Source organism: Gymnodraco acuticeps, unplaced genomic scaffold, assembly GCF_902827175.1.
Source record: "Gymnodraco acuticeps unplaced genomic scaffold, fGymAcu1.1, whole genome shotgun sequence".
NCBI classification, from domain to species: Eukaryota; Metazoa; Chordata; class Actinopteri; order Perciformes; family Bathydraconidae; genus Gymnodraco; species Gymnodraco acuticeps.
Genome location: NW_022990924.1, coordinates 17,720 through 31,117, shown reverse-complemented (window position 1 = coordinate 31,117; position 13,398 = coordinate 17,720). Strand labels below are relative to the sequence as shown.

General features: G+C 39.6%; 2 protein-coding genes across 2 annotated transcripts; one reads left to right on the top strand and one right to left on the bottom strand.

Moving 5' to 3' along the window:
* The first annotated feature begins 1,354 nt into the window (after positions 1-1,354).
* Positions 1,355-6,221, top strand: LOC117558102. Its single transcript, XM_034234086.1, has 7 exons — positions 1,355-1,410; positions 3,380-3,643; positions 3,749-3,794; positions 4,270-4,361; positions 4,968-5,078; positions 5,413-5,686; positions 6,006-6,221. The coding sequence occupies exons 2-7, from the start codon at positions 3,432-3,434 to the stop codon at positions 6,219-6,221; spliced, it is 951 nt and encodes a 316-aa protein (XP_034089977.1). The 5' UTR covers positions 1,355-1,410; positions 3,380-3,431.
* Positions 6,222-7,009: 788 nt separating this feature from the next.
* LOC117558093 lies at positions 7,010-12,663 on the bottom strand. Its single transcript, XM_034234073.1, has 15 exons — positions 12,530-12,663; positions 12,087-12,271; positions 11,448-11,661; positions 11,277-11,352; positions 10,775-11,034; positions 10,575-10,655; positions 10,226-10,296; positions 9,779-9,876; positions 9,301-9,498; positions 8,968-9,054; positions 8,532-8,791; positions 8,174-8,299; positions 7,885-8,025; positions 7,569-7,686; positions 7,010-7,363 (listed from the first exon to the last, which is right to left on the bottom strand). The coding sequence occupies exons 1-15, from the start codon at positions 12,563-12,565 to the stop codon at positions 7,146-7,148; spliced, it is 2,169 nt and encodes a 722-aa protein (XP_034089964.1). The 5' UTR covers positions 12,566-12,663; the 3' UTR covers positions 7,010-7,145.
* Positions 12,664-13,398: the final 735 nt, after the last annotated feature.

Sequence of the window (13,398 nt, the reverse complement as noted above, 5' to 3'; positions counted from 1 at the left end):
GTGGTTTTTACCACGTGCTGCTGATGAAACTCTCCAATTGGCTCGGCAAAAGTTTGTTGTTGTTTTGTGTCAGTTTTACGTCGCCACATCCATTCCTATTTTTCAACATTGTTCCACAATGTTTATCATCATGAAATTAATATCTATATATTTTATACTATACTTGCACTGCTTACCGTTTTCATACTTTATATATCTTAGCATATTCATACACACTGTTCATACTGCTCACAATATCTAGTGTATTACCCTCACTGTTTATTCATCATACAATTCATTCTATATTTTATTCTGTCTATTGTGTACATTACTTTTCACTTTACTGCTTGTTGCACCTGGTTAGAAGCTAAACTGCATTTCGTTGTCTCAGTAGCCTGTGCATGTGTCCCGATTTTCGGGTTTCTGGCGGATTTAGTTACTTTATTTCGGTTTATTTTGGGTTATGTTATTTAATTCTTTTGGGGGGAGCCAGCCCCTAGGGTTCGAAAATGTTTTTGGGGGTCAAACCCCCCAAAACCCTCAAAATGCATAGAAAACTATGCATACCTATAACACAATGGTCTTACACTTGCATTAGGCTACTACATCACATTGTACATCAGCATGTTCAAATCGGATAGGTGGGCACTAGGGACATCTGGGCACCTCGATGTACAATTGGCTATTTTGTCCAAAATGTAAAAAAATAAAATATTTGAAAAATGGTATTAAGTCATGCAAAGTATACATGATGTGAACATGCACGGTACATCATTATTAGACTTAATGTTATCCTTCGACCAACCATTTTCCCATCAATCAGCTGACTAACTCTCACACACACGTGCCAGCATTGTGCCTACCCTGGGAGCGGTCCTAGCGCCCTTTCTCATACAGCACACAAACACACAGGCACGCAGCCAGCTATGGGCTCAGAACAGTCTCATAATACACACATGCACACAGAAGGATTCACACTTGTATTTCATGATCCGCAAAAGGATTCAAACTTGTATTTCCGGATCCACACTTGTGTTTTTCAATGCATACACAAATGTGTTCCGTTTCATATGCATGTAAATAAAATCCAAACACAGAAAAAAGTTTTACATGTGTATTTTTGATCCACACATATTAGTTTTCCGTTTAAAACCGCTGCACCTTCAAACACAAACAGCTTTCTGTGCACGGATCGCTTTGCATTCGTGTGTGGGTTTTTTGAGACTCCCCTGACGCTCACCCGATTCGTACTTGTAATTTCTCTCATCTATAGCCAATCAGATGTCTCCTCCAGTCTAAGCCAATCACATGAGCGCGCCCCCACGTGGGTAGGATTTCTTGCGTTCGTGACGTAGCGCTTCATTTACGCTTTTTGCGCAGTCCGGACTCCGGAGCTGACAGGTCAACTTCAACATGGCGTCTAGCACAAGTGTAAGTTATACGTGTCTCGGCGGAATGATTAAATATGTTTTAGGTATGAATTATTGTTATGTTAGTGATGTGTTAGCATGGAAGTAATATGGGTGGCATGTAATGCTAGCGTTTGCTGGCAAGTTAGCTATATTATGCTAATAGACTACCTAGGATTATAACTAGGGCCGGGACTCGATTAAAAAAGTTAATCTAATTAATTAGAGGCTTTGTAATTAATTAATCGAAATTAATCGCATTTTTAATCACATATAAATATTTGACCTAAGAACAGTGAGAAGCAATTTTTTTCACATGGATTTTAGTATACCATTAGGCGCATTCACACCGCAGTACTTTTCCCACAAAGGTTCATGAGAATTTAGTTCATGAAAACTCTTTGAACCTGGGGGTGGATTAGGCAAATTAAGCCGCTGACGTCACTTCTTCTTCTTCTGCTTTGGGTTTACTGGCAGGCCGCAAACCACTTCACGGCGTATACTGCCGCCCAAAGTCCCCGGCCGGAAGTCCCCGGAGTTGGGGACTGGCTTCAGTAGAAGCTGCTGGGAGTCCCAGCAGCCTTCCGAGTAAATCGCCAGAACGCCGACACCTCCTCATCTCCACCGCTCCCATGTTTTCTTTTGTGTTGCCATAAGTTAGTCTCTCTGCGTTTCTGCGCTGGGCTAATGCTAATAATGCTAATGCAAGGATAATAAAATGGCGGCTTCACAAAACTTTTTGGGAGTTTTACGGGGCGTGGTTTGCAATCCGCCCAGCCAATCAGAAATATAGCTCTTTTCTCACAAGAGAGCCGTACGAAAGTCCCTGCTCTCTCGCAGCTCTCTGCTCTCTAGCAGGGACTTTCGTGGGGGTAAAAAGGTTCTCATTAACTCATTTTAGTACCGGCTCTTTTTGGTGTGAACGCGATAAAAGAGGCTAACGTCCACGCTAGCTTCCACGCTAGCTGCTATATGTTTTGCATTGAGGTGATACTTGAGGCTTGATGTGCTGCGGTGATATGCGAATTCCTTTTTGCATAATTTGCACACAACCGTGCTCTTATCGACGCTTCCATCCGTCCGTTTTTTAAAACAACATTTCCCACTGTTGTTCACTGTGGTTTGTTGTTGTCTGAAGTCATGAACGTTAGTTGGTGCTCCAGTATAATCGGTACGCCTGAAACTCATCCAGTGAGAAACGTTCCGCGGTGCAAAAATAAGTGCGATTAAAATGCGTTAATTTTTTTAACGCGTTAATTTTTGTGTAATTAATTAATCTTAATTAACGCGTTAAAGTCCCGACCCTAATTATAACCTTACATAGCTAACATTAGCCAAACATTTCTTTAACTTCTTTCATTCTGTTGCTTTGTTTTTTAGGGACAATTTAGACAGAATTAATCCAAAATTTGCTGCTCAAATTATTATTCAAAAATATATTCCATTGTGTTTAATGATGGGGTGGAATTGAACATTAAGAGATGATGTTAAATAGGATTAACCAGTGTTGGTAAACAAACGGTCGAACGTTGAGCACTGTTGGTCATATTTTATCTATCTTTTCTATTCTTTTCCCCCCAGGAATCAGTAAAGCGTGAAATCCTTCAGAGACTTCAAGATCGACTGACATACATCTTGGATAGGACACCTGTTGATCTCGAAGGGCTACAGTTTGCGTGCCGTCAGGCTTTTGTTATATTGAGTGCACTGGGTGACATTGTTGATTTAGGGAATACTATACAGTCTGCACTTGCAGACCTGAATAGCCTTATCCAACAAGAGAGAGATAATCAACAGATATTTGTGACCCTTGAGTTGCAAAAATGTTGTGGACGTGGGCGTCCACGATTGAATGTGTCAGTAGAGGCTCTGACACATCTGGTGGAACTGGGACTGCCATCGAGTTGCATCGCCAGACTCCTGGGTGTGTCTAGAGCAACGCTATTTAGGCGGATGACCGAAAATGACATTTCTATATCTGCTTCATATAGTGGCTGCACTGATGACGAATTGGATTCATTGATCACCACAATAAAAAGTGCAATGCCAGATGCTGGCTACCGTGTAGTCCGAGGTGCTCTACTTGCGAAGGGACACAGAGTGCAATGGGAACGGGTGTATGCATCCATGCATCGTGTGGACAGTGTTGGTGTGCTCGCCAGGATGACCCGGATGGGATGTGTGGTGAGGAGAACATACACAGTTCCTTACCCTAAGTACATGGTGCACATTGACACCAACCACAAGCTCATCAGGTTTGTCTGCATGCTGTCTGTATGTAATCTGTTCATTTGATTATTTTTAATGTCTAGTTGTATATATCTTGTGTATGTAATCATATCATTGTCTATCATTGACAGGTACAACTTTGTTATCTTTGGGGGAATAGATGGCTATTCAAGGAAGGTAAGACTATTCTATTGTCAAGAACCAACAACTGCAAAATGTTGCCGAACATCATGTGATGGTTTTACTTTTCTAAGCTTCAGTTTATTTTCTGTACCAACAGGTGGTGATCTTTAGGTACACAATCTAACCTATAGTTAATTACATATCGCCTCTTACCAAACAGACGATATGGACTTCTAAAGTCACCTTATATTTTAAGTGATTCAGATCAAACAATATGCATTTACTTATTTACTTAATTTCAAAATAAATACTTTGAAGAACTTGTGAAATAATTAAAACACTTATACTAGTAACCGCACAATATATGTCAAGAAGCTTGCCTGAGCTATCATGATATTCTGTTATACATTGAATAATTATGTTGTGCGTTGTTCTCTTAATGCTGCACATTGTCATTTGACAGATGCTTCAAGTTAAACTGATTCATCAAGGTACTAATATGTTGTTTTATGTGTACTTGTATGTGTAGATTATGTACTTGAAGATAGCAGACAACAACCGGGCTGACACCCACTTGTGTTTCTTCAATGAAGCTGTGAACGAGCACGGGTTTCCTCTGAGGTATTCACATTATTTCATATGTAATCATTAGTGTAATTGCGGACCTTTCCATCAAATTTAGATGTTCCCCTCCAATGGCTGCATCAGTGACGACCACTTTACTTTTGATGGGACTCATTCATTGCAAATATTGTCGTGCTTTACTGTTAGTTCAAAGAGGCAATCTGAACATATAAGTTAAAACAATTGCCATTATAAACGGTACTTTTCTAGGTCACAAAAGTGCTGTCGGACACAGCCATATCAATTGTTAATTCTATGTGAGCCCCTCACATATGACAATATATAAGCGACATGTCAGATTTTTCTATCCCTCAGCTGAGATTCATGTACTGTACAGAAATATGAAAATATAATCTATTCACAAGCTGATGTGAACCATCCCTCATTCAGGTGTGGAAGATAACTCGAGGTTTAATAAAGTGAAAGAGAACTCTTAAGGGTTACAGTTAAGGACCTGTCCAGATATCTCAAATATTTATGTCCAGAGAGAGCCATTTGTGATCACATTATGGATGTAGATCATTATGGAATTGTACCCCTCGTTTTTTGGACCTTCAAATACGTAGATTTTAACTATGCATAATTATTTGATTTATTTTCCAGAGTGAGAGGAGATCATGGTGGAGAAAATGTGGGAGTAGCACAATTAATGTTCTCAGTTCGTGGAACTGACAGTAACAGCTTCATTGCAGGGAAAAGCGTACACAATCAACGGTGAGTTAAACCTAATTTTGTAAGCTTATGAGCATATTTCTTCTTCTTAATATTCCCTTTAACAAACCTTCATAAGCACATGTTGAGACCATTCCTTCACAAAGAAGAAAATGACAATTTTCACAGAAATTTACCAGCCACGCAAACATTTGAAAACTCACTTAATGTTATGTTTGTACTCTCCTGTCAAGTCAGTTGATTTTTTTTAAATAAATGCAATTTTCAGTTAGAGACATTGCCATTGATTCAATGACTAGGAAACTTTAAATTGTTCATAGTGAACAGTTTGAATTTTCTTTTAAGTTTAACATTTTTTTGTGTTTTCTTCTCACAGAATTGAACGCCTCTGGCGTGATGTGTTCATGAGTGTTACGGGTGTCTTTTACAACACCCTGCACTCTCTTGAGGAACAACACCTGCTTGACATCAGTAACGTCCTGCACATCTTCTGCTGCCACTACGTTTTCTTGCCACGCATCCAAGCCAACCTGGATGTGTTCAGTGAGGCCTGGGCCAACCATCCCATCAGGACAGAGCCACATCTGACACCCAATCAGTTGTGGCAGGTGGGCCAGCACCTGAATCCTGTTGCAGATCCTGAGCCTGAGGTAAATTATGAATTTTCAAAACCATCACTATCTCTTGTTTATTATCAATCAATAAAAACCCAAACAGTATAATAAGTTATCTGATTCATAAACTAACTCCCGTTCTTGGATTAAAAGAACCTCTGCTGGGAGCAAGCAAGAACACTTTTCTATAATATTACACTATTACCTTAACATTATTCCACAATCACTCCATTTTTTATTATTATAGAACAATTGCATACCCTCTTTATTTCGCCTGATCACATATTTTGTAATAAGAAGCAGTAATGGCACAGTGCTTGCTTTAATATTTGTACACTCACTTTGTCTTTTTTAGGGTTCACTCATACCAGAGATTCAATGGGAAGAGAGTGGATACACAAATGAGCATCATACCGGGGTCAATGTCCCTACGCTGAACTTCCCTCTCTCAGACCTTGAAATTATGCAACTGCAAGACAACATTGATCCATTGGAAGAATCTGAATGTTTCGGAGTGGACATATATCTCAATATTGTCCAATACATTGAGAATTTAATTGAGCACCGATAGTTGTTACATTTAACAACTATAGTATGATTTGTGTCATGATTTCAGTTATTTGGCAATGATGGAAAGTTAATCATTTTATATTTACATAGCTTATGCTTGATTAAGTTAATCTCAATTGCATGATTAGACATTTTTCTTTTGACTTATAAATTAATGGAAGTGTTTTTAGAGATGCATTTTCAGTCAGGATCAAAAACCGTTTCAGAGCAACAGAATTACATTCATTTTACACTCTGTACAAAATAAAAACATTGTAAAAGAACTATTCGGAGTGTAATGCTTTACTGTTCAAGGGATTGGGCATTGTTACGGCCCGTCCACACAGCGGTGTGCGTTGAAGCTTCCAACGCTTCTGCCCATTCACTTTGAATGGGGTGACGTCACTTTTAGCCGAACTGCATTTTGGAAAGCGACGTGGAGCGTTGCTCGCTTCAAAAGTTGAGCAATGTTCAACTTTTGGCGACTCGGCAGAAGCGTCAGCCAATGAAATCCCATTTATGAAAATCTGCCATTACAAGCGCTAGCCAATCAAACCGTGTGTATGCTGGGAGAGACTACGCAGGTCATTTCCTCATATTCCAAAAAATGGAGGGAAAATTCATTATTTTATATCCAGTTTACTTCGTTTTAACATTGCTATTGCTTTGTATGTCGGGGGCGGGAGATTCATGTGATTGGTTGTTGGTCGCAAAAAATCCCCAAGCTTCAGACACGCCCAACTCCAAGCGTCAACACACGCTGCTGTGTGGACGCTCCGTTAAAGTGTAACAATGATAATGGACAAACAGTCTTTTTCCAAATGTCCTTTATTTATAAAACACGGTAGGTGTACCAACTGTAACCCTGTATCTCACACAGTGTATTGAATAGAGAGGCAAACCCTTCTCCAGAAAAATACAAAACAAACTGAGAGTCAGTGTGTAGCTACACAAGCCCAAAGCCTGAACTGATGGAACTGAGGGCCATCATCAAGTCCTGGTGGAACTTCTCATAAGTTTGGTAGTGGCTTGGGAGCTTCAATTTTAGGAAGCAGGTGAGAGCCACTGGGTATTTTGAAGTAACAACCTCAACTTCAAGGTTTGTTGTGAGCAGCTCCCACCCGACCCAGAACTTCAAGAGGTCACGCAGCACCTTCGGAGATGCTATGGGAGAGAATTTGTTATGTATGCGATACCTCAAATTGCATTATATCAAAACTTAAATTTGAGCAGTAAAACTTGCAGGAATATCAACGGTTAACCCATGTATAGATTTGTATTTGTACACCGATGTGTGTATATTATTTTTCATCAGAACTGCCATCTCTTCAGCTGCACTACAGCTTTAGCAGTCATTAATTAGTGTTACCTTCCTCTATGAATTGCCTCAAAAATCCAGTGACGAGACCGACTTTCTCCAATGGAACGGCGTCGTCCTCATCGCTGTCACTTTTGGGCTGTGGCCAGTGGATGTTCTGGATCACAGTCTATAGGGGATCAAATACAAACGTGTTCTTTGCTAAGATTGAAGCTCATGTTATATGCTACAGAATTATCTTAACATTGTAAAGCATTGATTTAAGATCTACACACCAGTTTAAGAGCCCCACAAATGAAATTGCATGATAGTGTTTGCAAACAAATCCCATGAATAACATAAATCCAATAAAGAAAATGGTACTTACCTGTGAGTTCAGCTCATCATTTTTCTCTCTTGGAAATAATATGGGGTGGACATCTGGCCTATTTGAAACAAGCGGCCAGATTCCCGTTTCTTTAAGGCCTTTGCGAATCTGCTTGATAGGCTGCCTAACACGGTGAAGTACCTACAAGTAAAAGGAACAATCAAACTGAGGCACTAATGGAAAAACACCACAGTAGCAGATACAGGAGGACTTACAAAGCAAACCTACTAATTACCTAAACATTGTATTGTATTGTTTAAATAAAAATGGTACAATATAAAATGATTACTGCATGTGAAAGAAGTTCCTGGAACAGCCAGTCATGATTGGTGGAGGTTGGAACAGGGAGGTCCCAGGACAGGCAAAGATCAGTCACACTGGTGGTTTCTTGAGCAGTAAGTTGTGTATTCTTGAGCTAAAACAGGAGAAAAGAGGACATCATTTAAATGCATGCAAAAGTGGACAAAAAGCCTAAATCTGGAAAAATCAAAATGGGACACAAAAAAGCATTGGAAATCATTTCTAGCTAAACAGCCCAGCCTTGACGCATGAATGGAATCTTTTTCATAATGCACAAGATGACAAGTGTATGTTAGCATTGTGGTGCAGTGGTGTATGACATGTCACTTTTTAACTAGGACACTCACAAAACCAATTGTTTCACGGTGGTCAAGATCAGGACAATCCAGCAGGGTAAGCGCTGATGCTGCAGTATCCGTGCTCCCACCAGTCAACAGAGTCACTACAGGCACACTTAGTCCTGAGAAACCAAAACCACCATGCAGGAAGGAATGGCCTATCATCCGACCTGCCATCTCAAACAGGTTGCTTTCCCGAAGCACAGCAGCTGCGGAGGGAACCCGATGTTCCATTTCGCCTTCAAAAAGGCTTGTAAGAGCTGCACAGCCTTAAGAAAAAAGGAGAAATAGTTTAGACACCATGTATTGCTATAACGTAATTTTTAGGTCAAGCTATATTGAGTGTTGGTTCAACTGTGAATATGCATGTTGTAATCTTTGTTGGTTTATTAAGATTTAGCTGCAAGTGGTTATTTCAATTGAAAGACAAATGGGGACATCCCACCTAAATGTATACTGAAGCCGGTCTTCAGTTTCTGCATGGCCATTGACAAAACGTGTCGGTTGACACCTTGGCCGACTGCTGCATCCCCTTGAAAAGACGACCTCATTTAGAAAAGTACAACCAACAAGATGATATTCAACATACACTTACCAAGAGACAACATGAATCATCCTTCAAGCTTTCAATACAATAAATGTAACTCGTTCTTTCTTCCCTGGTCTAAGGGACATGAACTTAATCCTCAACATGCAAGTAAAAACAAACAAAAAGGCAAAATTCGACCCAGATGACAACCTATAATGAAACATGAGAAGTTACACTATGTATTAATACCTCTCAGCCTGCACTTCAATGGAGCTGCCCAGTTAACATTGTTCATTTTAAAGAATGAAATCAATGAACTGTCTGTTTCTTCTTCTGCGTCAAACAAGTCGATTGACAGAAAGAGGCGTGGACATTCATAGTTACGTTCCAGCAGTTCCTCTCTGAACAACTGACATGCCTTCCGGGGGTCCACTTCATTGGCCCATGCTGAAATGTAATTTGAAGGGAAAAAAAGCGGTTGGTACAATAAACTTCATAATATGTCAGCTTCAATTGTAAAATAGTACTTCATTTATTGTCTCATTTAGTAAGCCCTGTATTTTAAAGCAATATATTAAAAGGTAGTAACTTGAAATCAATTATCCTTTCCATATTACTGGATCAAACATGTAACAACATTCATTTTGGTGATCATTGCTATTTAAGTGTTTGTGAGTAGTCACTGTTTCAAACTACACCACAGCAGTAATTGTTCTGAATAAATAACCTGCTGAAACTGTTGCTGGCAATCGTTGAACTGAAGGTCCTGGCATTTCCTCTGTCCTTGTCATACTGGCTGCATCGCTATGATGAGCAGGGTCCATTCTTGGAAAAGACAAAACAAAAAACATACTCACAGGAATGGAAAATAGAGACTAGTGAGCGCCCTTCTTTTTTTACATATTTCTTCTTGCATATCAAACAAAGTAATTTAAATCAGATCCCTAATAAGTATTTCGGCTCTGTTAAGATTTCTACATTTCCTAAAAATGCATTACATGCTCTGATGCAGCTGCTATAGCTGTAACATTACAGCATTTTAAAACACAAAAAAGGAACAAGCACATTCACCAAACGATATCGTTATTAGGTTTGACACTTTGTATATGTTGTTCACCTCTCTCAAAACATGTCTATCTTCCATCTTTTGCTTGAACAAGTCAAAACGTCTTACCCTTCACCACATGTGCTTGCATGAAATGAGAGGACATCAATTGGGTAAGATTCAAGACATATAGGGCAAACCTGTAAAAAACATAAACAAATGTCAATACCTTTAAAACATATCACATTATTATAAGAGGTTTTATGTTTAATAATTCTCTCTCAGATAAGTGATACAGGAAACATAATTCTATGATAAAAAAATGAGTACATAGACAGTGTGCAAAAAGTCTGTTTGGTGAAATGTGTTATACCCTACCTATATACACACCTGCAATCATGCTGTCATTATTTACTGAAAACAATAAGGCTTTTATACTAAATTGCAAAGTAACTTTAACAGGATCAGCATCAACTACCTCTGACAATTCTCCCATCCCTGTGTTAGGTGGATTTGGCTGCTCAATCACTTCATCAAGAGAAGTCCCAGATTCACTCTCCTAAAAAACAAAAAAGGTACAGAGAATTGGTTCTATAGACTTTGAAACAGTCATTTGAGCAAACTAAAACATTACATATTTATTTGAGAAATGAGAGAAACGTTTTAATAACAGCTTACAGTCAATATGTCATTACATTCCTCCACATGTAAAGGCAACAGCTGCAAAGGCATTTGACTGCCACATGTTATGCAGGTTGACTGTGGCATCTTTGCAAACTCTGCCGAGTCATAGGGTAGTGGTTCGGTAGAAAGTTGCTCCTGTAGTGGAATTACAAACACAATGTTTTTTCCGTTGTTGGACGCTGTTTTGAGGAGCCTTGTGGAGTACCCCTCGGAGTCAGTAGGAATTATGGACAGCTTTCGACGTCCACTACCACCTATTTGAAAATCAAAATAGGAACAACACAAGTGTGCTTTAAAACCACCTGACAGTACATACATTAATATTAGGGATATACGTTACACTTTGTCAGGCAAACTTTAGTACTGTTTTATACAACTTGAAGAAGTGATATGAATGGTAATTCAAAGTAGGGCAACAGAAAACACATATGTGGGGCTTCTGAGTGTGAAAAACACAACACAGCATTTTCACCAATGGAGATGAGAACAATATTACCTGCTGACTTGAAAAACATCCAGCCTCCTTTTAATGTTTTCAGTTTTGGAAATTCTTCCTCAACCGAAGCCATAGTCTTTAAAACAAAGTGAAATAACATACAATATTCAGCAAGTGATTCACATTTTAAATCATTGAGAAATCTTTAATACTGTCTGTTTATATGATTACCTCACTGTGCAATAAGTTGTCCGGTAGATTTAGCATCCTCTTTCCAAGGCCAGCATAGGCAAGTGGTAGCTCTTCCGAGCCCTTAGGTGTAAACTGACTGGGTCCCGAAAGGACATATATGTGAAAGTCCGTCCGTTTGACGATGCAAGGAGCCGGGGTGGGAAATCGTCTTTTGCCTCTTGGCTGATCAGTACTGAACATACTTGGGAATTGCCTGATGTGGGAATGACAAAAGGATCTGTGAGACTAGACATTGTTATATCATTTGCAAATCATTGGCTTGCGTTGATGGTTTTGTTAACATAGGTTGAACAAATTGTATGAATAAAAAGCGAAATCATAGTTAATATTCTGTCGATACAAAAACAATCTTGACACTTAGCTTTATCTTACCAAAATATTTGTTTTGAAAACATTAATATATTGTGTTTGGGACGTTTCAAGGCAAGGGGTTGTTAAAGGTTTTAAAAGCAGTAATGGAGGATACATACTATGGACAAATGTTTTAAAACATTAACTCAACATTACATTAGAGTAATGCGAGGGGTGAGATCAAATATCAGATGTTTACACATCTACGGGATTAAGCCACAGTTTGATCTTGAACTGTCAAATGTAAAAAAAAGTCTATTACATCACCTTCTCATCGCCTGCCTCACCCTGACATCATTGTGGGATTGGACGCTGTCTACCGCCCTGACTGCTACGCTGACCGGTGCACTCTCTGCTATGCTCACTTCTGGTGGAGTTGGAGTCGCAGACAACTCCCTGGCTATTAATTGAACTAAAGCCCGTGCTGCTACCTCGACCCGAGGCGTTACACCCTGTCGAACAGTCAATTAATTTTCTCTCACATTCACTTCACTGCAACATTTTACTTGGTAGCAGAAGCACATAATAAGAATGGGGGATCGTTAGACCGTTAGACAGACAACGCTAGTTAATGTTAGCTTATGGAGCTCAGCTACTACAACACAGCTAACCAAAACAGTTCTATATAATTCTCGAATTAAACAACTAACAACTAAGCAAAACCAATCCTTCATAATTTAGGAGTATTTCATAATTTAAACATAATTTACACTTGGAGCGGGAGGCGCGCGACCACCAGACGCCATTTTAAAGATGACCTCTGACCTATCAGCTCCGGAGTCCGGACTGCGCAAAATGCGTAAATGAAGTGCTACGTCACGAACGCAAGAAATCCTACCCACGTGGGGGCGCGCTCATGTGATTGGCTTAGACTGGAGGAGACATCTGATTGGCTATAGATGAGAGAAATTACAAGTACGAATCGGGTGACCGTCAGGGGAGTCTCAAAAAACCCACACACGAATGCACAGCGATCCGTGCACAGAAAGCTGTTTGTGTTTGAAGGTGCAGCGGTTGTAAACGGAAAACTAATATGTGTGGATCAAAAATACACATGTAAAACTTTTTTCTGTGTTTGGATTTTATTTACATGTATATGAAACGGAACACATTTGTGTATGCATTGAAAAACACAAGTGTGGATCCGGAAATACAAGTTTGAATCCTTTTGCGGATCATGAAATACAAGTGTGAATCCTTCTGTGTGCATGTGTGTATTATGAGACTGTTCTGAGCCCATAGCCAGCAGACATACTGCATTGCGTGCAAACAGAAAAATATGTTTTATTTTTCCTTTTACACGGGAGTCCGGAACTAACAAAGTCCAGTACGGGACACGCCCCTTTGGGCTCAAATACGGGGCGTCCCGGCTAATACGGGACGGTTGGCAACCCTAAGCCTACCTGTAATCAGGGGCGCCGTAAGGGGGTGAAAAGTTAGGACGATTCTAAGGGCCCGTGACTGACAGGGGCCCCAAACATTTTTAGAACATTAAGAAAAAATGTCTAAGTAACCTTTCATCAATCATCAATAATTAACATTAATTTAACGTTAAATTGATAATGTACTCACTAAACTT